We start from the raw sequence: 21733 nt of genomic DNA, 5'->3' as shown, positions 1-21733 counted from the left end.
GGCGAATAGTTAATGGTTGTTAAAGCTTGTCGGGTGCTCAATAAATACACTATTCTGCTTTGGGTATGTTTTTTAAAATATTTTGTTTAAGTTTATTTATTTTGAGAGAGAGTGTGTGTGCACAAGTTGGGGAGGAGCAGACAGAGAATCTCAAGCAGACTCTGCACTGTCAGTGCAGAGCCCAGTGTGGGGCTCAAACTCACCAACTGTGAGATCTTGACCTGAGTCAAAATCAAGAGACGGACTCTTAACTGACTGAGCCACTCAGGCACCCCTGCTTTGGGTATGTTTGAAATTTTCTCTAATAAAAAATGTTTTAAATGAGTATAAAGCTGTCACACAAAAAGTTTCTCTGGGAACAGTAACATCACATCTCACCTTTGCCTTCTCTCCTTTTTCAGCATGGCAGGGAGGACAGCCCAGCAGCCTGCTGGCCCTCGCCCACATCTACTGCTTGCTCTGTCCTGCTGAGCCGCCCAGTCTGGAGACCCTAGGACAGCACCTGCCTCCTGAGGTTGTCCCGGCTCGGTTGTCCACAGCGATGGTGGAGAACTGGACTCCACAGGCTCACAACCTTCCGGTCAGGCTTCAAGGGCCAGCATCCTTCATCCTGGGACTGGCGGCCCTGAACAATGGCTGAGGGCCAGGGGACCCCATAAAGTTACTCGGCAGCTCACGGGAGCCAGTAGCACTCCAGTGCCCGTGGACTATGACCACCTATCGGCCCATTCCCAGTGATGGTGTGGATCTGGCAGCCAGTTGTGGGGCCAGGGGGGCCGATGTCCTCCCCGGGCCACACGCAGGGGACTATGCTCCCATGGGATTCTGGGTCCAGAACGGGGGCATGCCGCAGCCCATTGGTGAGAGCCCAGTCAGCGCCACCACCCGCCCCAGTCCCACCACCCCTGCAGTGCCCAAGATGGGTGTGCGTGCAAGAGTGGCCGACTGGCCGCCCAAGCGGGACGCCCTGAGAGAGCAGAACAACCCAAGCCCCTCACAGGACGCAGACGGCACGAAGGCCACAAAGGTGGCCCATTCCATGAGGAGCGTACAGAACGGACAGCCTCCTGTCAGCACCCCGGCTTCCTCAGTGCCCAAAGCCTTCCACAGACTCTCCAGGAGAAGGTCCAAAGATGTGGAATTCCAGGACGGGTGGCCCCGGTCCCCCGGCAGGGCCTTCCTCCCCCTGCGGCACCGCAGCAGCAGCGAGATCACCCTCAGCGAGTGTGACGCGGAGGACGCGGGGGAGCCGCGGGGACCCCGGCACACAGGGGCCCTGCCCCTCTTCCGCGAGTACGGCAGCACGTCCTCCATCGATGTGCAGGGCGTGCCGGAGCAGAGCTTCTTCGACATTCTCAACGAGTTCCGCAGCGAACAGCCGGAGGCCGCGGGCCCCCAGCCCCTCAGTGAGCTGCTCCAGGCTGATCCGGGACCCCACGTCCCGGGGGGCGGCGGCGGAGCCAAGGGGGACCCCCGCAACGGGCAGCCCGCCAAGGACAGCCTCCTGGTGCTCCAGCCCGCCAAGGAGAAAGAGAAGGCCCGCAAGAAGCCCGGGCGCGGCCTGGGCGGCGGGGACGCGGCCGACTCGTCCATCTTCCGGAAGCTGAGGAGCGGGAAGACGGACGGCGAGGCCGGCCGGGCCCCGGGGGAGGCCGAGGAGGGCCGGAGCCCCCCGGAGGCCGGCCGCCCGTGGGTCTGCCAGAAGAGCTTCGCCCACTTTGACGTGCAGAGCATGCTGTTCGACCTCAACGAGGCGGCCGCCAACAGGGTGGCCACGGCGCAGCGGCGCAACACCACCACGGGCGCCTCGGCCGCCTCCGCCACGGCCGCCCTCTCGGCGTCGCGGGCCCACGGCCTGGGCGGCCTGGACGCCGCCTTCCCCAGCACGGAGGACCTGAACTGCAAGGAGAACCTGGAGCAGGACCTGGGCGACGACAACAGCAACGACCTGCTGCTCAGCTGCCCGCACTTCCGCAACGAGATCGGCGGCGAGTGCGAGCGCAACGTGAGCTTCTCGCGGGCGGCCGTGGGCTCCCCGGGCGGCAGCGGCGGCGAGGGCCGCCCCGCCGAGCTCACCCTCAGTGCGCACCGCACCAACGCCAGCATCTCGGTGCTGGAGGTGCCCAAGGAGCAGCAGAGGACGCAGAGCCGCCCGCGGCAGTACAGCATCGAGCACGTGGACCTGGGCGCCCGCTACTACCAGGACCACTTCGTGGGCCGAGGTGATGGGGGCAGGCGGGTGGCAGCGGCTTGTCCCCGGGACCCCGCTGCTCATGCATTCCCTATGTGCGCCCACCCACATGGGGGGGGGGGGGAGCAAGACAAAAACCAAAACTTGATTAATGTGCAAAATATATAAGGCAGCATAGGGTGGCAAGTGCTATGGAGAAACATAAAGTAAGGGAGAGGGAAATCGTGTCAAGGTCAGAGGCTTCACTTGCAATAGGGAATGGTTTGGGAGGACCTCGTAGGTAGTTGAGTACAGAGCTGAAGGAAGGAGCTGTGTGGAGCTTGGGGACAGTGTTCCTGCACAGGGAAGAGCAAGTTCAATAGTCCTGAAACACTAAAGGAGGAGGGAGGAGGCCAGTGTTGCTGGGACAGAGTGGCTGAGAGAGTGTGGCAGGAGCTGAGGGAGAGAGGTGACGAGGCACACAGTGTGGGACTTTGTGAGTCATGACGAGGACTCTCACTGTCTTTGCCCTGAGTGAGATGGAGCCACAAGAGAGTTCTGAGGAGCAGAGAAGGCCCTGAAGTGACTCAGGTGTTCACAGCCTCCTCCTGGGGGACAGATGCTGGGGGAGGGGGAAGCAGGGAAGCCAGGGAGGAGGCTGCTGTAGTAATCCAAGCAGGAGAGGATGATGGACACATCCAGGTTGGGAGCCCATGAGTGCGGGACTAAGCAGGCAGGTTCTGGATCCCCTCTGAAGGTGGAGCTATTGACGTTTAGAAGGTGTTAACATGAGGGAGACATGGGCTTCCTGCATCATTAGGTTCATCAGTGCTGGTGGGACAATTTGAGGAGACAACACAGCATCGTGCAGAGAACCCAGGCAGCTACAGGAGCTGGGCAGGGCTGGGGCAAAGGGCAGCTCCTGCTCAGCTCCAGCCCACTGTTGTCATGCAGGAAATACAGGCAAACCCAGTGTTGCCAGCCTTTCCGATCTTTCAGGATTCTCCTGAAATGAAGCTTTTTTTTTTTTTTTTTTTAATGCAGATTCTCCTAATTTTTAAATGCTGACAACTGTATTGGTTTAGAATTGCTCATAACTGCCAGTGACAGACTTTAACTACATAGAAGCTTATTTCTATGATATAAAGAAGTCTGGAGGTCAGCAGCCCAGGGCTGGTAGGGTTACCCCTCAGCATCAGTGGAATGCCATCCTTAGTGCATGGCCTCCAGCCCTCAGGTGGTCTCCTGGTCCAAGATGGCTGCTGCAGCTCCAGCTGTCGCATCCATATTTCCAAGCAAAGAAAGAGGAAAGGGTAAGGGCAAAAAGGCAGATCTCTTGTCAAATCACCTCCCTTTAAAAAGCTTTCTCAGAAGCCCCATCCAGCCACTGCTGCTTATTGACCACTCCTATCTACAAGGCAGGCTGGGAAATACAGGTTTTCAACTAGACAAATCCCCTTTTCCTCCCCTAAGAATAGAGGGTTTTTCTTGAAAAGAAGGGCAGAATAGAATGGATAGGCAGCTAGTACTCCACAGCAACTATTTAAAAAAATTGTTTTCAGCCAGTGTCCTAGCCAAACCTAACAAATTTCAACTAAGTCATTCCACAGGGCTCAGAGTGCATGCAGGCTCTGGAGCTCCAGCATTGGAGTCCAGACAGCCCTGGGTTCAGGGTGCCTGTGTCATAGCTTATTAGTTTGTATGACATATTTCACCCCTGGGACTCTGTCCTCACGTGAGGAATGGAGACGATTGTAGCAGCATCGCATGTCCCAAAACAAAAGGACACAGAAATCGAAAATGAAAGGGTGGGGAAAAAGAAAGTTCCAGACAGTTGCTAATGAGAAAGGTTGTGAATGTTTGTGCACCTGGCAACCTGGGTTAGGGGGATATAAATGAAAAACCGATAAGGCTACAGGGAGAAGTAAACAATCAGTGGGAGACGCTGACAGGGTCTCTCTGAAATTCACCCATCTAGTGGTCAAGAAATGGATTTGAATGACTCAGTCAAAACCTGATTCTACATTTTTGTACCTAACCAACAGAGAACACATTATTTCCAACTCACATATAGAAATACCGGCGTAAGATTGGTGAGGATCAAATAAGATTGTACATTAAAGCACTGAGTTCTTCATTGGGCAGATAGTAAGTCCTCACTAGGGAGCTTTATTTAAAAAAATTTTTTTTTCTTTCAAAATTGGACTTCTTGGTAGCCCTGGAAGTTTATAAATTCCTCATCGGTCATTGTTCAGTGAGCGCCTGCTATATGCCAGGAATGCAGGGTGCTGGCTATGCTTCGGGAGAAAACAAAACAGAACAAGCCCTGCAGATGTTTAGGAATGAACCGATTATCTGTGCAGCAGATACTGCTTATGCTCTCTGACCTGCTGGGGAGATGGTTTAACCCAGTGCAGGTACTGGTCTGACTGGCACCGTTAATTAACACATTATTTAGGCCTTCGATAAGCTTTTGGTTCACTAAAAGTATCTCATGAGAACAGGAACCATCAGCTAAATATTCAGAGCACCGGGATGGGAAGGAATTTCTGGCAAGGGGTGGATGTTGACTTGAGTCAAGACAGGCTGCCGGTGGCTATCCACCACAAGCAGGAAACACTTGGGTTACACATTGGAAAAAACTGTTTGCTGGAAGGATTAGAAAACAGCAGCATGTTTTAGAGAAAGGGGGAGACAGCTGCTCTTTAGGGGAGAGAACAGGAGACCTGCTCCATGATTCAGTGGCTCTATTGAGGGAGGGAAAAGAGTAGCGTTTAAGTATCCTAGGTGTGTAGAAGCATGGTTGGCTAAAAGCGATGCTTGGGGACTTGAATCATGGTCCCTTTTCTGTGACAAACATCACGCCCTGGGATGATAAGAGCTAGCATTTCTTTCGTGCTTACTGTGTACTTGGCTCTGTGCTAAGTGCTTCACGCCTGTTAACCTGTTTGATCCTCACAACTGTGCTGAGAGGTGTGTCCAGCCTTACTGCTCCCGTTTTCCTGATGAAAGTGCTGTGGAGTGCCTTGGCCTGGGCCGTCCATCTAACCTAGTGGCAGACACCCCAGATTTGAGTCCTGCGAGCAGCGCGGTAGAATAGAATCTTAACCACTTCACAGGGCTAGTTGGCAGCTGAGCTAATGATGGACGTTTGCAAATCTGGGATAACCATAGGCTGTGTTTTTTACGTGCCAGACACTGTGCTAAGCATTTAATATTTGTAGTCTCATTTCACCCTCACCTCACATCGACTCGATGAGTTACGGGTAGTGTCAGGGCGCCCGTTTTTCGGATGGAGGAACTGAGGCTCAAAAAAGTTCTGTGACTTGGCTGAGGTGGCACAGTCAGGTCTTGCCGTCAGTCTCTCTGTCGAGTGTGGCCATGACCAGGCGGGAGGTTTGTGTGAGCAGGATCCCACGGGTTGCCCAAGAACCTGCCCCGGGCATCACCCCTCCTTCCCAGAGAACTCACTCAGAACGCTTCCCTCTCAGAACATGCCAATTACTTTGGTGTGGACGAGAAACTGGGGCCAGTGGCTGTGAGCATCAAGCGGGAGAAGTTGGAGGACCACAAGGACCACGGGCCTCAGTACCAGTACAGGATCATCTTCCGGACCCGTGAGGTAAGTCGCATCACCGTTATTAGTTTACGTAAATTACAGCTCGATAGCCCCTCACCCTCTGTGAGCCCTTATTCTGTGTTAGGTGCTTCCCCTGCTTCACCTCACGCAGTCCTCCTAATAACCTCCCGAGAGCACTTCTGTTCGTGTCTCCATTTTACAGAAGAGAAGACTAAGACTCAGAGAAATGAAGTGACTTGTATGGGCTCAGTGAATAAGGGGCCAGGCCAGGACTGGGATCTTGGAGAGCCCACAATACTTACATTGTACAAGAGATTCACTCTGGTTAGAATAGGAAATAAAGGGAGACGTGTAAGGGATCCTTTCAGGATCATGAGATGTCCTGCAGAATGGAAAGAATTAAGGCAGCAAGCCTCAGGCACGGCAGTAATTGGGGAATCTCAGCCACAGCAGGCACTGCTGTTGGTGCCGCTCAGCTCAAAACACTCGCAGTGCTTTCAAGTCTGAGTAGAGAAACCCGTTGTCCTGGTTTGGGCAGAGGAGGTCTTCCCCTAGACTAAATATCAGCCGTGGCTAGGGAACAAGGCCTGCTGGGGGCATCCTGCTCAATTAGGACTCTCAATTGTAATTGACAGAAATCTAACTGGTTCAAGCCAGAAATAGAATTTTTCGGTTCATATAACTGCAAATCCGGGCAGGGTAGGGCTAGCTTCAGGCATAGCTGGATCCAGGCACTCAAATGATGTCACCATATTCTGCCTCCAGACCGCTCTGTTCCTCTAAGCTCTGCTTTTTTGCATTGTGAATGTCATTCTCTTCTCTTCTGCCACCAGCAAGCTCTCTCCATGTCATGGGAAAATGGAGACTGGCTGCTCAACTCTTCTACATCTTTGTACGTCTCCTCCACAAGGAAGAGACACTTGCTGCCAAATCTGTGGGAAGGACTCTGACTGGCTCTGCTTGGATCACGTGTGCTCCACTGGGACAGGGCAGCACACTGTAATTGACAGTTCAGTCGGAATCACCTGGGGGAGGCAGTTCTTCTGCCAAGAGGGGCGCTAGGCCAGCAAAAACAGCAGACTTCCAAAAGACCCAAGTAAGGAAGAGCTTTCCAGGAAAGGGATGGTAGTCAGCTGGGCAGGCCCCCAAAGTGGGTCTCCTTCAGCCCTGCATTGCCCCATCCGCCTTGTTCCTGGCCTTTGCCCAGGTCCCGGTGGGACCCCAGCAGCCTGCTGCTGCCGCCAAGGACTTTGGGTGTGAGGCCAGCCAAACCTGGACGTCATCCAGACTGGCAGATGGTACACCGAGGACCCTAGCCCCATCCCCTCACGGAGACCCTCTTGCTGAGGGGGATGGATGACACAGAGGCTTTGTGGCAGCTTAGAGGAGGCAGTCCCACAGCGCCCCCACCTCTCCTCGTCACCGGCACCTCTGTCACCCAGCCCCTCTTCCCTCTCCTCACCTTTCTGGCCAGATGAGCACTGGGGCAGAATGTGACGTGACAGCTCACATGGCATCAGATTGTGTCACGTCATCTGGGGAACTGCTGGGTGAAATAACAAACACTAGCAAATAATATTTCATTACAACTGCCGTGACATTGCAGATCTACTTAATAACACTGTGTCGGATGTTTTCTTTACCCTTTATGTACATTCATTCACTTACGTGTCACGACAGTTCTGTGATGAAGGCCCGGTTGTCCTCATTGACAGATGATGAAACAAGGCCCTGAGAGGTTGAGGGCTTTGCCCAAAGCAGCATCCAGTAAGTGGCAAGGGGAAGAGTCGGCCTGCTCTCTAGCCCCACTCGGCTGCCTCTGGGATTCCACTGACGGGGCTCAAAACTGCACAGCAGACCCACTGATGAGTTACAAACTCAGCTTAGTGCCAGCGCTTTTGTGCTACTGTTTCTTATTAATAAAAATGGAATATGTAGAATGAATTTTTAAAATACCGGCCTGCACTGCATGTACTGGGAGTCATGAGACTTGGGTGTGGGGATGTTGGGTCGGGGTATATTGTTTCTGCTGTGGTTCCTATTCAGTGAGTTTGAAACCGGCTCAGTGCTGCTCCTGCCTTGTGCCTGCTTCCACGCACTTCCTAGCCCCAACACCCACAAAACAAGCCTCCAGTCCCCCCACCCACCCCCACCCAGGATCGGCATGAGGCTCTTGAGGCCCCAGGACACAGGTCCAGGATTCATCCACATGGCAGAGATTCACCCAGCACCACTACCTGTCATCCCTGCTGCACTCTTGTGGGGGAGGCAGACAATACACACATACTTTGATGAATTACACAATGTGGTAAGTGATGACAAGGTAGCAAGTCAAGCAAGGAAGAGATAAGTGTAAGGCGCGGTTCAGTGTTTAGGCAGAATGGTCAAGGACATATCACTGGGAAGATAACATTTGAGTAATGACCTGAAGGACATGAGAGAAGGAGCCATGTGGACATCTAGAACAAGAGCATTCCAGGCAGAGGGAACAGCCATTGCAAAGGTCCTGAGGCATGATCACATCTGGCACATTGGAGACCTGGTATGGATTCCTAGTTCAGCCATTCACCAGCTGTGAACCTGTACACCTGGCTTCTCCTCTCAGAGCCTCAGTTTCCCTCTTGGGAATCCCAGTCTTCCCACAGTCCCTACAATCTCTATAGTCATGGATCCAGTGGGCTTACACATTAGGCAGTGCTTGGCCTGGCACTTGGGAAGACCCCAGTGAAGTTAGCCATTGGTAAGGGTCTCAGTCTACTGTCCCCTTGTCACATTCCTGGCAGCCCTGTGAATTTTGGCCCACCATGAGGTTCACAGCCACAACCGGGCCTTTTTCTAACCCCACATGCATGCAGGCTCAGCCCCGAGCCCAGCTCCTGGTGGAGCTGCCCTACTGGGCACTCAGACCTGAGGACCTCATCACCTGAGTTGGAGGGCGGGCAGTGGCCAGCAAGGTTTGCTGTGCCTCTTCCTCAAGCCCTTCCTATCATGGCGACAAGGTGGACGGTCCACAGCCCCCAGTAGTAACAACAACAGTATCCGCAATAATAGCTAACACTTTTAACACACATTCTTGCCAGACAGTGTCCTAAATGTTTTATATGCGTGAAGCCCAAATCTTCTCAACAGTCTTATGACATGGGTCCCATTATTCCCATTCTACAGATGAGGATGGGAGGCTGAAGCCCAGGGAGATCATCATTTGTCAGAGTCACCAATGGCAGAGCTGGGACATGGACCAAAGCTTCCCAGGGCCTGGGCCCAGGCTCTTAACCACTCAGCACACTGCCTGTGGGGTTTGAATTCTAGCTCTGGGAATAGACAGCCCTGGGTTCAGTCCAGTTCTGCCACTTACTAACCACGTGACCTTGGTTTTTTACTAACCATGTGATCATGTTGGCTTTACCGCTGGATTCAGTTTCTTTATCTGTGAATGGGCTCTGTGCTGTTTGTTCCCTGTCTCCTAGAGCGGCAGGGAAGGTTCTCATGGACTCGCACACGTGAGGTGGTAGCCTGAGGCTGTAAGGCAGTGAGTACTCCAAGTGGTAGATGCTACTACGAGCCTGGCCTGTCACTGTCCCCACCACCCCCCGCCAGGGTCCGAGGGCCATGCCAGGAACCAAAGGTGGAGTTCACAGGCAGAGTTCTATCCTCCTGTCCACATGTACATATCTTAGGCTCCCGTAAACCAAGGTGTGGGGTCCAGGGTGAAGCGCCTGGGCTGTTTTCCAGGCCAGCAGGCTGGCCCGCCCCAGATGGCCACCCCCGGCCGCTGAGCAGACAGTCGAGTGGGCCCATATCTCCCGGCAGATGGGTTGTGAGCGTTGGCAGCACTGAGCTTCCCGCCAGGGCAGGAACAGACTTGGAGCTGGGCTCTGGCATCACACGCCTGAACAGTGCCCCCCTCCCCCTGCCCCGCCCAGCCTGGACAGGACGAGCCCTGGCCTGAGCCCTTTGCTGGCGTGTCTCTCCCAGGACACAGGAAAACCCCAGGCAACCAGGGACGGTCTGGCCTCCAAGCCCAACAAGTCCCCCTTAGCCCAGCAAACGTGAGTTTTTGATGGGCCTTGATTTTCTTAGGGTTAGAGGTTTGGATTTGTCATTTCTTTTTTATTTAAAAAGTAACAGTCACTCATTAAGAATTTAAGTATATAAGTAAGTGTACAAAGTAGAAAAGGGAGAGTCTCCTATTAAGTGAAAAGAGCAAGTGTAATAGTGTGAACCGACTAGGACTTCATTTGTATTCAGTAGGTAACTCTGATCGTCTGTGTGTGTGTGTGTGTGTGTGTGTGTGTGTGTGTGTGTGTGTGTGTGTTTATGGAAATAATCTCCAAAGCATATTGTTAAGTGGGGAGAAAAGTCAACTATAGCTTCCTATTAAAGGTGAAATGTAAATTCTTAACTATGCATATGGTTTTGTACAAATACATTTGACACGTGTATACATAATAATGACTAACATGTATTGAGCGCTCACTGGATGCCAGATACAAAGCTGAGCACTGTATGTGGATTATCTTATTGAATCTTTACAGCCCTTTGAGAGAGTCATTATCTGCATTTTATAGATGAGGAAAAAGGCACAGAGAAATTAAGCAACTTGCCCAGGGTTACACAGTTAAGGAATGGGTAGAGTCAGGACTTGAATCCAGGCAGACAGACTCCTAGGTGACCTCCCAGAAGTCCCCGACGCGTGCACCCACCGCCCAGCAGAGAAAAATGCATCTAAGTCAGGAGCCAACAAAGAACAACCTGTGCAAACAGAAACCTCCCTGCATACATGGCCTTGAGACTTTTCTATGGCTCGTGTGACTGCTTACCCTCAGCGAGATGATGCCGGGTATCGTTGAGGATGAGGTCACACAGGGCCTTGCAGGCTGAGCAGGGTGTATAGATTTTACTTGGAGAGAAATGGGAAGCCACTAGCCCGTTCTGCACAGAGGAGAGGCGTGGTCTGACTCAAGCTGCTGCAGGAAGAGTGGCCTGGGCCGGGGTGGCAGTGGTGTGGGAGCAGGGAGACCAGAAGGCAGCTATCATCATAGGCCAGGTAGGCAATGATGACAGACAGGACCAGGTGGAGAGTAGAGATGGCCACTCGTTGTGCCCTGCCAGTGCCCTACTTAATCTCCCCAGCAGAGAAGGCAAAGCTGGGAGCTTTTCAAGTAGTGGCTTTTGGTCAAGTCTTCAGAGCCAAAATGTGACAGTAGGCCACCTGTCTCTAGAGTGGGAGAAAGACTGAGGTGCAGGACCATGCTTCTGCTTGGCCCCAGCAGAGGGCGCTGCGGGCCAGTGTCAGCAGGATACAAAAACAGATCCAATTGGTGCATTGATTGAAACCCACAATCCCAGGGCCTCCCACACTGGCAGGGCAAAGCATCCAACATGGTTGCTTTTCATGATCTGTTTCAAGACTACTGTCCTTAGGATAAAAGCGACTTGTTTTTTTATTAATTACCAAGGCTACAGCTGGGAACTCCAGAACACAAGATCACTCCATTCCTTCCATGCATGCCTCTTGCCCAGGTCCTATTTGGCAAGCTGTATGCTTAGAGGCAATGCCGTGACACATTATTTTTGCCATCTCTTGTGTCTGTTGACTTAGGACAGGCATGTTTTTCCAGGTACTACTGATTAATCCTTCTTAGTCTTTTTTTTTTTTTTTTTTTTAGAGAGCAACAGAGCACAAGCAGGGAGGGGCAGAGAGAGAGACACACAGAATCTGAAGCAGGCTCCAGCAGCACAGAGCCCTAGGTGGGGCTTAGGCTCGTGAACCACGAGATTATGACCTGAGCTGAAGTCAGATGCTTAGCCAACTGAGCCACCCTGGCATCTCATCCTTAGTCTTTATATCATAGCTTCAAGTATATCTTGGGTGCTGGTAGCAATCCCCTGAGGGGGGATGTTTTTCCCCGTATTGCTGCCAATACCCTGTCATGCTGCCTTGCTGGGGCTGGAGCTGCGTGCCTGGCCCTGGGCATGGCATCACCTGATGGTCAGCTCACGCTGTGGAGAGAGAAGCCTGAGCTGGTACAAGTGAGGACCTGAAGCCACAGGGACTCTCAGGGCTAGCGGGACATGAATTGGTACAACCACTTGGAATATTCTTGGGCAGTTCAGGAGAATTAAAGATGAACATGCCCAGTGACTCTGCAGTTGCCCTCCTAGGTATAGACCCAGAAGAAGGTTTGTTCATGTGCACTAAGAGGAGCTCCTGTGAGTGTTCCTAACAGCAGTGTTCATAGCTGTCCAACACTGGAAGCAGTTCCCGTGCTCAACAGTAGAATGGAATAAATCCGTTGTGGCAATACAGCCGCTTCTCACAGCAACGTAGCCAATCTCATATCCACAGCATTGAGAGAAACAAGCCACATATAAAAGAATACAAACTGCCTGAAGCTCCAAAACAGGCAGAAATAAATTCTGGAGTTTGAAGTCAGGGTGGAGTTGCCTTTGGGGAGGAGGGAAGGAGTTTTGGGGGGCTGAAAATACTTTTTTGATTTGGTGGGGATTACCTAGGTGTTCACTCTGTGATCATTCCTTTAGGTATGCTTCCATGTGTTGAGTACTTTTCTGTATGAGGATGTACCTCACAGCCAAAAATAAAAATAAAACACTGTCAGCGGCGAAAGCTGTAAGTTTTGGAAAATTCAGGGCTGCGTGGGAATCCTGGTTTAGTCACTTAGCTGTGGTGACCTTGGAGAAGGCACCTAACCTCTCGGAGCTTCAGTTTTCTTATCTGCAACATGGAGATGATAAAACCTCCCCCCGAAAAGACGTGTGCACGTAATTAGGTAATTACTGTTGTACCACTGCACCTTCATAAATGCGACTTTGTTATAAAGGTATATCAGTTAGAAACTGCTTTGCCTGTAGAGTAAACCTGAAGACCCGAGTAACCATAGCTAAAACAAATAGAGGGTTATTTTAATTCTCTAACAAGAAGCCTGGAGGTGGGCAGCTGCAGAGATGGACTTCTCTGGTTTTCTTGTTGTCTCTTTCCTCACAAACACAGGATGGCTGCCACAGCCCCAAACATCTTACCCTCACACCAGTGTCCTTAGCAAGAAGAAATGGGCTGGTGGAAAGGGGCTTTCCTTTAACAAAGGGAAGCAAATGTGTCCAAGAAGTCCTTCCCCAGCTGAATTCCCCTCACATTTCATTACCTGTAGCTAGTCATGTGGCCAGCTATAGGAAAAACATGGAAAGCACCATCTGGGAAAGTGAAATGAGGTGGCCGTGATTGGCCTGACTAAAAGTTTTCAATCCTGGCTACACAGCAGAATCATTTGAATGGCACTGAAAAGGTGTGTGTGTGTGTGTGTGTGTGTGTCTGTGTAAGTATACATTGGTATAAGTATGAATATGTATATGCACATGTACGTAGATGCCTGGGCCCCACCACAGACCAACCGTGTTACTACAGTAATATGTTCACACGTGTTGTAATGAAGACAGTGTTCGTTGAGGGTTTGCCTTGTGGAGCCTGTTTTATTCATTATACATCTTACTAGCTGACATAATCTGTGTCCCCACTTAAATGCCAGTCGGGTGAAGACCAGTTGGGTCTTTGTTTTGTTTGCCGCACCCAGAACAGGGCTCGGTCTCCGGGGCACGTAGTCGGTATTTGTTGACGGATGAAGGTGTGCTCCATCCGTTGTCTCATTGACTCATCCACTTAATCCTCCCGGCGCTCTTCTGGGCTTTGATGCCGTCACCGTACCCATTTCGTGAAAGAGAAGCTGAGGCCCAGAGATCTGAAGGCGCTTGCTCAAGATCACGCAAGCAGGAGGCGGCAAGCTCAAGTCCTGGTCCAAACCCCGGGCTGGCCCTGGGACCCAAGCTTCTCTGACCATCGCACACGTTGCTCTGAGAATAGGACACCCTCATGGGCTCTTGTTCCTTCCTGAGTCCTGAGAGCCTCCTGACCTTCTCTTCTCTCCCTCAAACAGCTCATCACCCTGCGGGGATCCATCCTGGAGGACGCCACACCCACAGCCACAAAGCATGGGACGGGGCGGGGCCTGCCCCTGAAGGATGCCCTGGAGTATGTCATCCCGGAGCTCAACATCCACTGCCTGAGGCTGGCTCTCAACACGCCCAAGGTGACCGAGCAGCTGCTGAAGCTCGACGAACAAGGGGTGAGCCGGGGTTCCGGGTGGGGGGCCCCTGGGACCGTAGCCTGCAGCCCCATCCTGGTACCTCTTTCTGTCTTGGTCTTTTTTGTTGTTGTTCCTTTTTCCAAGAATAGAAACCCACCTAACCTAGTTTAGGTAAAAAGAGGGATCTCTTAATCAAATTCCAAGGGAGCCAAGAGCAAGAATATGACTGGGTCTCAGGAGGAAAATGGTCTGGGGATGAGACAGCCACCAGGTTTCATGGTGGGGGACAGGCTAGGGGGCATGTTCCCATCTCTGCACACTGGCTCCCTTTGCTTCTCCATCCTCCCACAGCTCCCAGAGTTTCTGTGAGAATAACAGCCACGTGCAGACCCCAGCTAGCTGACTCTTGGTCCCAGGAGAGCTTCTGACTGGCCCACGCTTAGGTCAGGTGTCTGTCAAGGTCCAGTCACCAGTGACCAGGAGAATGAGATACATAAAATAAACATGTGGTCACTGAGGGCCCACTCCCTGAAAACAGTTGACTGCACTGAGCCCTGAGCCCTGGAGAATTTCCTTTTGCCAAGTCTTAGCCAGTTCCAGTCCACCTCCTGTGGGCAGCCAGCCAAGGCAACGGTGTCTTAATTCTTGAGAGTGGCGTGGCCCTCCGTAGAGAGAACGAGAGCGGGCTGTGTGACACCTTGTTGTGCCTCTCTGGAATGGGAGGGGAGGGGAGGGACAACTGGGATGTGCCCCCCACACCTTTCTCCCTCCTCTCTGGCTGCGGCCCCGAGTTATTGTGTGACCCCAGGAGCTCCTTGGGCACCACACCTGAGAAAGCCCCTTTTTCCCCTCCCTCTGACGTCTCTGCCTGGCCCGCCTCTGCAGCTGTGCCGGAAACACAAAGTGGGCATCCTCTACTGCAAGGCCGGCCAGAGCTCGGAGGAGGAGATGTACAACAACGAGGAGGCCGGCCCCGCCTTTGAGGAGTTCCTCTCCCTGATCGGGGAGAAGGTCTGCCTGAAGGGCTTCACCAAGTACGCCGCCCAGCTGGATGTCAAGAGTAAGTGGCACAGTGGCCTCGTGGGGGAACCAGTGGGATCCCGGTGGACCACCACCCCACGCCCACCCCAGGGGCAAACGTCACAAGGCCTGATGATACCTGGGTAAGGGCGCAGAGCCGTGGGAGCTCTCAGACTCTGCTGACGGGGGTGCAGAGAGTGCGACCGCTTTGGAAAACAGTATGGCATGTTCTAGTAAAGTTTAAAGACCTACCCTGTGAGTCAGCAGTTGCGCTCCTAGACATGTCCTCTGGGAACTCATGCACATGTGCGTTGAGAGATGTCCTGAATATTCATAACCACCAGTGCTTGGATGGTGCCCAGCGTGCACGGGCAGAATTGTGGTATTTTGTGCGGCAGAGAGCTGTGTGGCAATGACAGCAGTGAACTAGAGCTGCAGGCGTCAGCCTGGACGAAGGCCACGTACTTGATGTTGAGCGTGGACAGGGGGCCTCACAAAAGCAGGTGCCGAAAGATGGCTTTTATTCAACAGTGTATTGTCTGGGGGGTTGTTCTGACGTAGGAAAACTACAGAAAAGCAAGGCCGTGATGGACATGACGTTCAAGGTAGTGGTTGCCTCCAGGGAGAGTGTGGATATAACTAGGAAACGATACTCACATTTTCACAAGAGTATTGGTGGCAGGCGGTCTGTTTCTTAAGGCAGGTGCGAGGTACAACATACCCGTTCTGGCATTTCCACACATAAATACGCATCTATATGCATAATATGTTTATATATGACCTATAGGATTAAAATGTGTCCTGGCAGTTTTGGGGGGTTGGAAGAGTGATGTTGTAAATTGGCGTCACGGCTCCCTATGGGAAGGACCCCTTAGAGGTGAGCTGTAGCTGGGATAGTTGCTTAGGCTGAGTCGGGCCCTGAGTGATGGGGCTGTGGCTTGATCACTGGCTCCTCACCTTACCTGGCCATGCCTCAGTCTCCTCATCTGGAGAAGGGAGGCCCAGATGAGACCACGTTTAGAGACACGGATGAAGTGTTAGGCGGGTGCTTATGGCTGTTGTCTGTTGAAGGAAGCAGTGGGAGGGATGAGCCATTTCTCGTTTAGGGGTGTTGGACCAGTGGCTTTGGCTGTCTCTGCCTCCGTTTCCTCATCTGTAAAGTTGTGTTTACCTCGGGAGCACGGTGTTGAACTATCTTACTGAGCCCTCGCTCTGTGTCAGACCCTGGACCTGCCTGGCCTCCCCGAGCTGCCTGCATCCTGTCCGCTCCTGGCGCTCTGGAAGCCCGCAGCAGGAGTGGTTCCGCTGGTGATTCCTTCAGTGTGGGCGCAGTGTGCTCAGAAAAAGGAAGCAGAGACTTACTGTCCGCCTTCTCAGACAGATGCCTGCTCCTGAGGGTCAGCGTCCTGCACGAAGTGACGGCCATAGTCTTTCCCCCCGTCCCCGAGTTGGCCGTGAGCGTCAGATGCTGGCACAGTGCCTCACAGAGAATCAGCACTCGAGGGCACACCAGCCGCTGCCGTGTGGCTTCTGCAGGAAGCGGATTTTCTCTGAGGACCCCGAGGAGCACGGTGCTCCCGGCCAGTCTCCCCAGCTACCAGACAGGGATGCCCTGGGCTTGCAGCCACCTGAAGGTCTCCTGGCTTCAGGCCTGGCTCTGGCACTGACCAGCTGTGGCTTCAGTGCCCTCACCTGTCACAGCTACCCCCCACCCTAAAATGTGAGGCCTCAAGAACAGGGACTCTTGGGCCTGTTCTACCACTGTTTCCCCAGCACCTTCAACTAGATAAAGCTTGCTGGAAGAATGGGCTTCCCGGGGTGAACATGACATCCTGGAGTTCCTGGCAACATGGTTCGTGGGCTCATTCACGCGCTCCACAGAAACCTCCCAGCCTTCCTCCCTGGGCAGTTCAAGATGATAGGAGCATGTATGGGGCACCTGATCTTATGTTGGAGTGGGGAAGGGCTCCTTGAGAACATGGCATGTGGCCTGAGAAGAGTGAGTTGGAATAAAAGAGGCAATGAAGGAGCCCGAAAGTATTCCAGGTAAAGGAACAGCGCATGCAAAAGCCCCGAGGTCTAAAGGCTGTTGTCCAGGGAAGTTCATGTAGAGAGAGGATGAAGTGAGGAAGGCAGGCAGGACCCACCGTGCAGGGCCTTTAGGGCTGAAGTTTAGGGATTTGGGTGAGAGCAACACTGAGTCCTGTTAAGAAAACACCGGAGTCCCACATCCCGAGTTCCAGTCCAGACTTCACTGCGCATTGCAGTGTGACCTTAGGCAAGTCCCTCCCTCCCTGTGCCTCAGTTTCCCCCTCGGAAACATGGAGCCAACAATCAGATGTGCTTCTGCCTGGTCACAACCCCCTCCCGTTAGAGATAACCAGTATCCTGACTCTCGTGATTATCATTCATAGTTTTGCCACCTATACATGCATCTCTAAACAGCATTTGTTTTGCCTGTTTTTGAACGTAACGCGAATGGAATCACACCCTACGTGCTCCTCTTGTGTCTGGCATCTTTCATTCAACATTGTATGTACGGGATTCGCCCATGTGGTGACTGCGGCTCGTTTCATGGTTGATCCATTCTTGTGACTGACGTTTGAAGGTGCCTGTACCCATATCCCAGGGCACATGTGTACCTTTTCTCTGGATTATGATCCTAGGACACGAAGTGTTGAGTCATCAATTAAGCTGACCTTTAGGTTCACTAGATGTTGTGAAAAAGTTTTCCAAAGTGGTTGCACCAATTCGCACGCCTGACCAGCCGCATAAAGGGCTCCAGTCATTCTACATCACCGCCAACCCTTGGTACGGTCAGACTTTTAATTTTTTTTTTTTTTTTTACCAGTCTGGTGGGTGTCTAACATAAGGTTTCCTTTTTACCTAAATTTATTTAATTTTAAAGAGTAGAGTGAAGTGAAAACATCAAGCTAAAAACTAACACAGATGGCATGTGGGCTGTGGCACAAGCCCAGAGGTTTGGGAAACGTGGTGCTAACTGGTGTTTCTGTTGCAGCCGACTCTACGGGCACCCACTCCCTCTACACGACATACCAGGACTACGAGATCATGTTCCACGTCTCCACCCTGCTCCCTTACACCCCCAACAACAGGCAGCAGGTCAGTGGGGCCCAGGGCAGGGGTCCCATGTGATTTCCAGTTGGTGCACAACTGAACCCCAAGGCAGTCTCCCTCCCCGCGGTCGTTAGCTGGCTGTCTGGCTGGCATGGGCTCTCCTGCTGCCGCCCATGGCCTTGGAGACCCTCCGCACCATGGTCACATCACCTGGGGGATGGAGGCTAGGTCAGGTGTCGTTTGAGATCAGTTTTTTCCTAGCTGTTCCTTAGCCACCCTGCTTGCCTGTAGCTACCCCAGCTCCCCTCAAGGTCTCTTGAGTCATCAGGGTCCTGTGAGAAAGAAGAACAAACCAGTCAATGTTATTTCAACCAGAAGTAACAGAAATACGAACCAAATTGGCATAAACAATAAATGGGTTTTACTGGGTTATGTAACTCTGACGTGCCAGCACAGGGCTAGCGTTAGGTACGGCTGGATCCGGGGGCTCAAAGCATGTTAGGGACCCTTTGAATTTTGCAGCTCTGCTTTTCTTCATAGTGACCTTATTTTCAGGTCTTCCCAGGTAGTGGCAGAGATGCCCCCTAGCTGCCCTCAGCTCACATCCCACCAACGTAGCCACCCCAGTGGGGGAGACAGCTGTGCCTCCCTAGTGTCCCAGAAACGTTTCAGGGCTGAATCTTGTTGGACTATTCACTTGCCAGTCCCCGGGGCCTGGGGCAGGGAAGGAATGGGCTGACTGGCCGAGCCGGAAGCACGTGCCCACCCCTGGGGATGGATGGGGTCAGCTCAACTTGAAACGCTGATAGAGATCAGGCAGGTGCTTTCCTGCAGGGGAGGGACGTAGCTGTCAGGAGAAGAAGGAAAGGGTGCTAAGTGGGCAAGAACAGCTAATACCTGCTTCCTGCAGCTCCTCTCCTAGATGTGCCGTGCAGATTCTGTCCTGAAACAACTCTTCCTAGTTTCTAAAGAACAGAAACCCCACAGACTTGTGGTTCAGCAAGTGTATATTATTTCCATTGGTACAGGTGACGTTGTAGATTTTATAGACCAGCAGTGGTCAGGTGTCCATGGCCTCATAAGGTTAACCTGTGAGCATTCTGTAAGAGCTGTGTGCCGTGCGCTGCTCTCACACCGAGGACACAGCAGTAGGCCGCAAACGAAACAGGCAAAACCACTGGCGTCGCAGGGCTGACGTGTTAGTGGGAAGGGACAGACCAGAAACAGAAGGAAGAGGGAAGAGCCACCGTGTGCCGAGTGTCGATAAATGTCGAGTGACGGCGGTAGGATAGTAGAGAGAGGGCATGTCGTGGGGACACTCTGCAAAGGCCTCCATGGGAGGGAGGTGTCTCAGCAAAGACCTGAAAGAGGGAGCCACATGGAGTTGTCTGGGAAGAATGTTTCATGCCGAGGGAACAGTCACTGCAGAGGCCTTGAGGAAACAAGGCATGTTTGAGGAGCAGCAGGAGGCCTGCGTGGTCGAAAAGAGTGAGCGAGGGAGAACGTGGGAGGAGATGTCAGAGCGGCGGTGGGGGCAGGTGGCATGGGGGGCATGGGGCCCCCTGGGCCATGTGGGGACTCGGTCTTTTCCCCCGAGTGAGGTGGAGACACTGGAGGGCTCTGAGCGAGGAGAGACACGATCCGACCAAGGTCCAGGGCTCTCGCTGGCTGCGTGTGGGGACCAGACGGGAGAGGGGGGCAAGAACCACAGGGCGGTGGGAGGCTGCCGTGAGGGTCCAGGCAGGGCCCTCAAGCCAACTGGTGCCGCCCTCCTGTCCCCTGTTTCCATTCACCAGCTACTAAGGAAGAGGCACATAGGAAACGACATTGTGACGATCATCTTCCAGGAGCCGGGGGCGCTGCCTTTCACCCCCAAGAACATCCGCTCACACTTTCAGCACGTCTTCATCATTGTCCGAGCCCACAAGCCCTGCACTGATAATGTCTGCTACAGGTATGCACCTCCCACGTGGGCCCCAGGGAACAGCCCCGGGACGGCCCCCAACCCCTGCACACACAGGAAGTCACAGCAGCCGATTCCCAGCCTCCAGGCAGTGGGCAGAAAGACAGCCAGCAGAGAGCAGCCGCCCAGGTAGGCCGGCTCCTGTGTTGCTTTCAGGGAAGCCTTGTCCTCACATTCCCGCGCCTTCCAAGAGAGCGATCCTCAGCGAGAAAGGGGCATGTCACCCCAGTGTTGATAAGGAGACCGTCGGGAATTTGTAGTTGCCTGGAATCTTTCGGTTGCAAGGGACAAAAACTCCTCCTCAACCTGGCTTAAGACAGAAGGCATTCGTATACATCGACTCCCAAATGACAGGTTCGGGCGTAGCTGGATCTGCTCCACTTTCCTATATATTGCCTCATTTGCTGGCAGCTCTGAGCTCAACATCCTCCCAGCTGCAAATCCAGCAAAAAGAAAGCTTTGCTTTCCCAGGAAAAGAAGCCCCAGAATTGTGGCTCACTGATCTGGTTGGGGGTAAGGTGCCCATCGTAGAGTGAAACCACCCCTGCGCCACGCCTGGGTAGCGGGCACAGGGCTGAGGCATAGGAGTGGTGGCCCAGGGGGAAATCACAAGTTGGAAGGACGGGGGCAGGGATAGAGGTGTGGTTCTGGTTCACAGATCAACAGGCGACACAGGCCGCAGGCTCATTCAGCATCCTCCCCAAGCCCCAGTTCTCACCAGCGGAGTGGCCAGCACCCAGAGGCCAGATGGAAAGCATTCTGGGTGTGGGGTGAGGAGAGAGCCCTCGTCCTTGAAAACCAGCTGATCAAGGACCTAGGCCCCGGGCCAAGGGCAGCACTTGCCCCTGGGATAGCACTGCAAGCTCCGGGGAATGGGCAAGGGAGCGCTATTTTCCATTTTCTGAGAACGGTTTGAAATTCAAAAGGTACAAAATGTAACATAAAAAAGTAAAAAAAGGTCACAGTCTCCCACCACCCAGCTGTCCTGTTCGCGGTTTCTTGTGCATCCTGATGTTTTATACATACACCAGCACGTGCTTACAAGTATTCTTCTTCACCTCTTTAACACGAATGGAACATAACACACGCTGTTCTGAATCCTGTATTTTCTCACCAATCCTTGAGATCTCTCCAAACCAATACATAAAGTGCTTTTTCATTCCATCGTGCGGATGCATGAGAATCTCCCCCCATCGATGGGCACCTGGGCCGTTTCCTGTCAGCCGCTCTTCCACTCCATCCGGCAGCGAACAACCTTGCATCCACTCTCCTTGCACTTGTGTCCAACTATACAGATGGGAGAATTCCTGAAACTGGAGTCCCTGGGCCCAAGGGTGTGTGCGTCGTGCACTGGTAGTCTTGAGGAATTGCCGGAATCTCCCGTTTTCTTGTGTCAGCCGGGTGTGTGAGAGAAGGGAGGGGGGGGATCCACCGCGTAGCGTGTGTGGTTCAGAACACTGTCCTGGATGTGCCACCCAGGTGGCTGCTGGGAGCCAGCACACTGCATGGCAGGGCCTCCACGGGGCATCAGGCCACAGGCCCCCTGTGTCCTCACCCGTTTGCATCTGGTACTCTGAGCAGCAGCTACCCGTGCCCACACCTCCAGGCTGTGAGAGCCAGAGCTCACTCGGAGGTCCCACGTTCCTCGGCAGCTGAAAGGTAGCCCTGGTGAGGGAAGATGGAGTTGTTCGCGCGTGCGCACACACACACACACACACACACACCACAGAGGAGAAGGCCTCCCTCTCCTGGCACATCAGAGGCAGGGGGTTGAGCCGGGGGCATGGGGGTGGCCTTTCTCCCCTTCCCACGCTCCCACCAGG

The 21733-nt window shown here is 53.1% G+C and overlaps 1 protein-coding gene across 6 annotated transcripts in view; it reads left to right on the top strand.

Annotated features, from left to right (window-relative positions):
* The window catches only part of SIPA1L3 (signal induced proliferation associated 1 like 3), a 239627-nt gene that overhangs the window by 138737 nt on the left and 79157 nt on the right, over positions 1 to 21733 (top strand). For all 6 annotated transcript variants that reach the window (XM_058707345.1, XM_058707339.1, XM_058707340.1 and 3 more), the window contains 6 exons: positions 402 to 2222; positions 5662 to 5792; positions 13700 to 13888; positions 14735 to 14909; positions 17889 to 17992; positions 19744 to 19901. In XM_058707345.1, the coding sequence (XP_058563328.1) occupies positions 710 to 2222; positions 5662 to 5792; positions 13700 to 13888; positions 14735 to 14909; positions 17889 to 17992; positions 19744 to 19901 (2270 nt within the window). In that variant the 5' untranslated portion in view covers positions 402 to 709. The remainder of the gene's footprint in view (positions 1 to 401; positions 2223 to 5661; positions 5793 to 13699; positions 13889 to 14734; positions 14910 to 17888; positions 17993 to 19743; positions 19902 to 21733) is intronic.

The sequence above is a fragment of the Neofelis nebulosa genome, chromosome 17 (genome assembly GCF_028018385.1).
Source record: "Neofelis nebulosa isolate mNeoNeb1 chromosome 17, mNeoNeb1.pri, whole genome shotgun sequence".
In the NCBI taxonomy this organism is placed as follows: Eukaryota; Metazoa; Chordata; class Mammalia; order Carnivora; family Felidae; genus Neofelis; species Neofelis nebulosa.
Note: the sequence above shows the minus strand (reverse complement) of the source record. Positions and strands in the feature narration are given on the sequence as shown.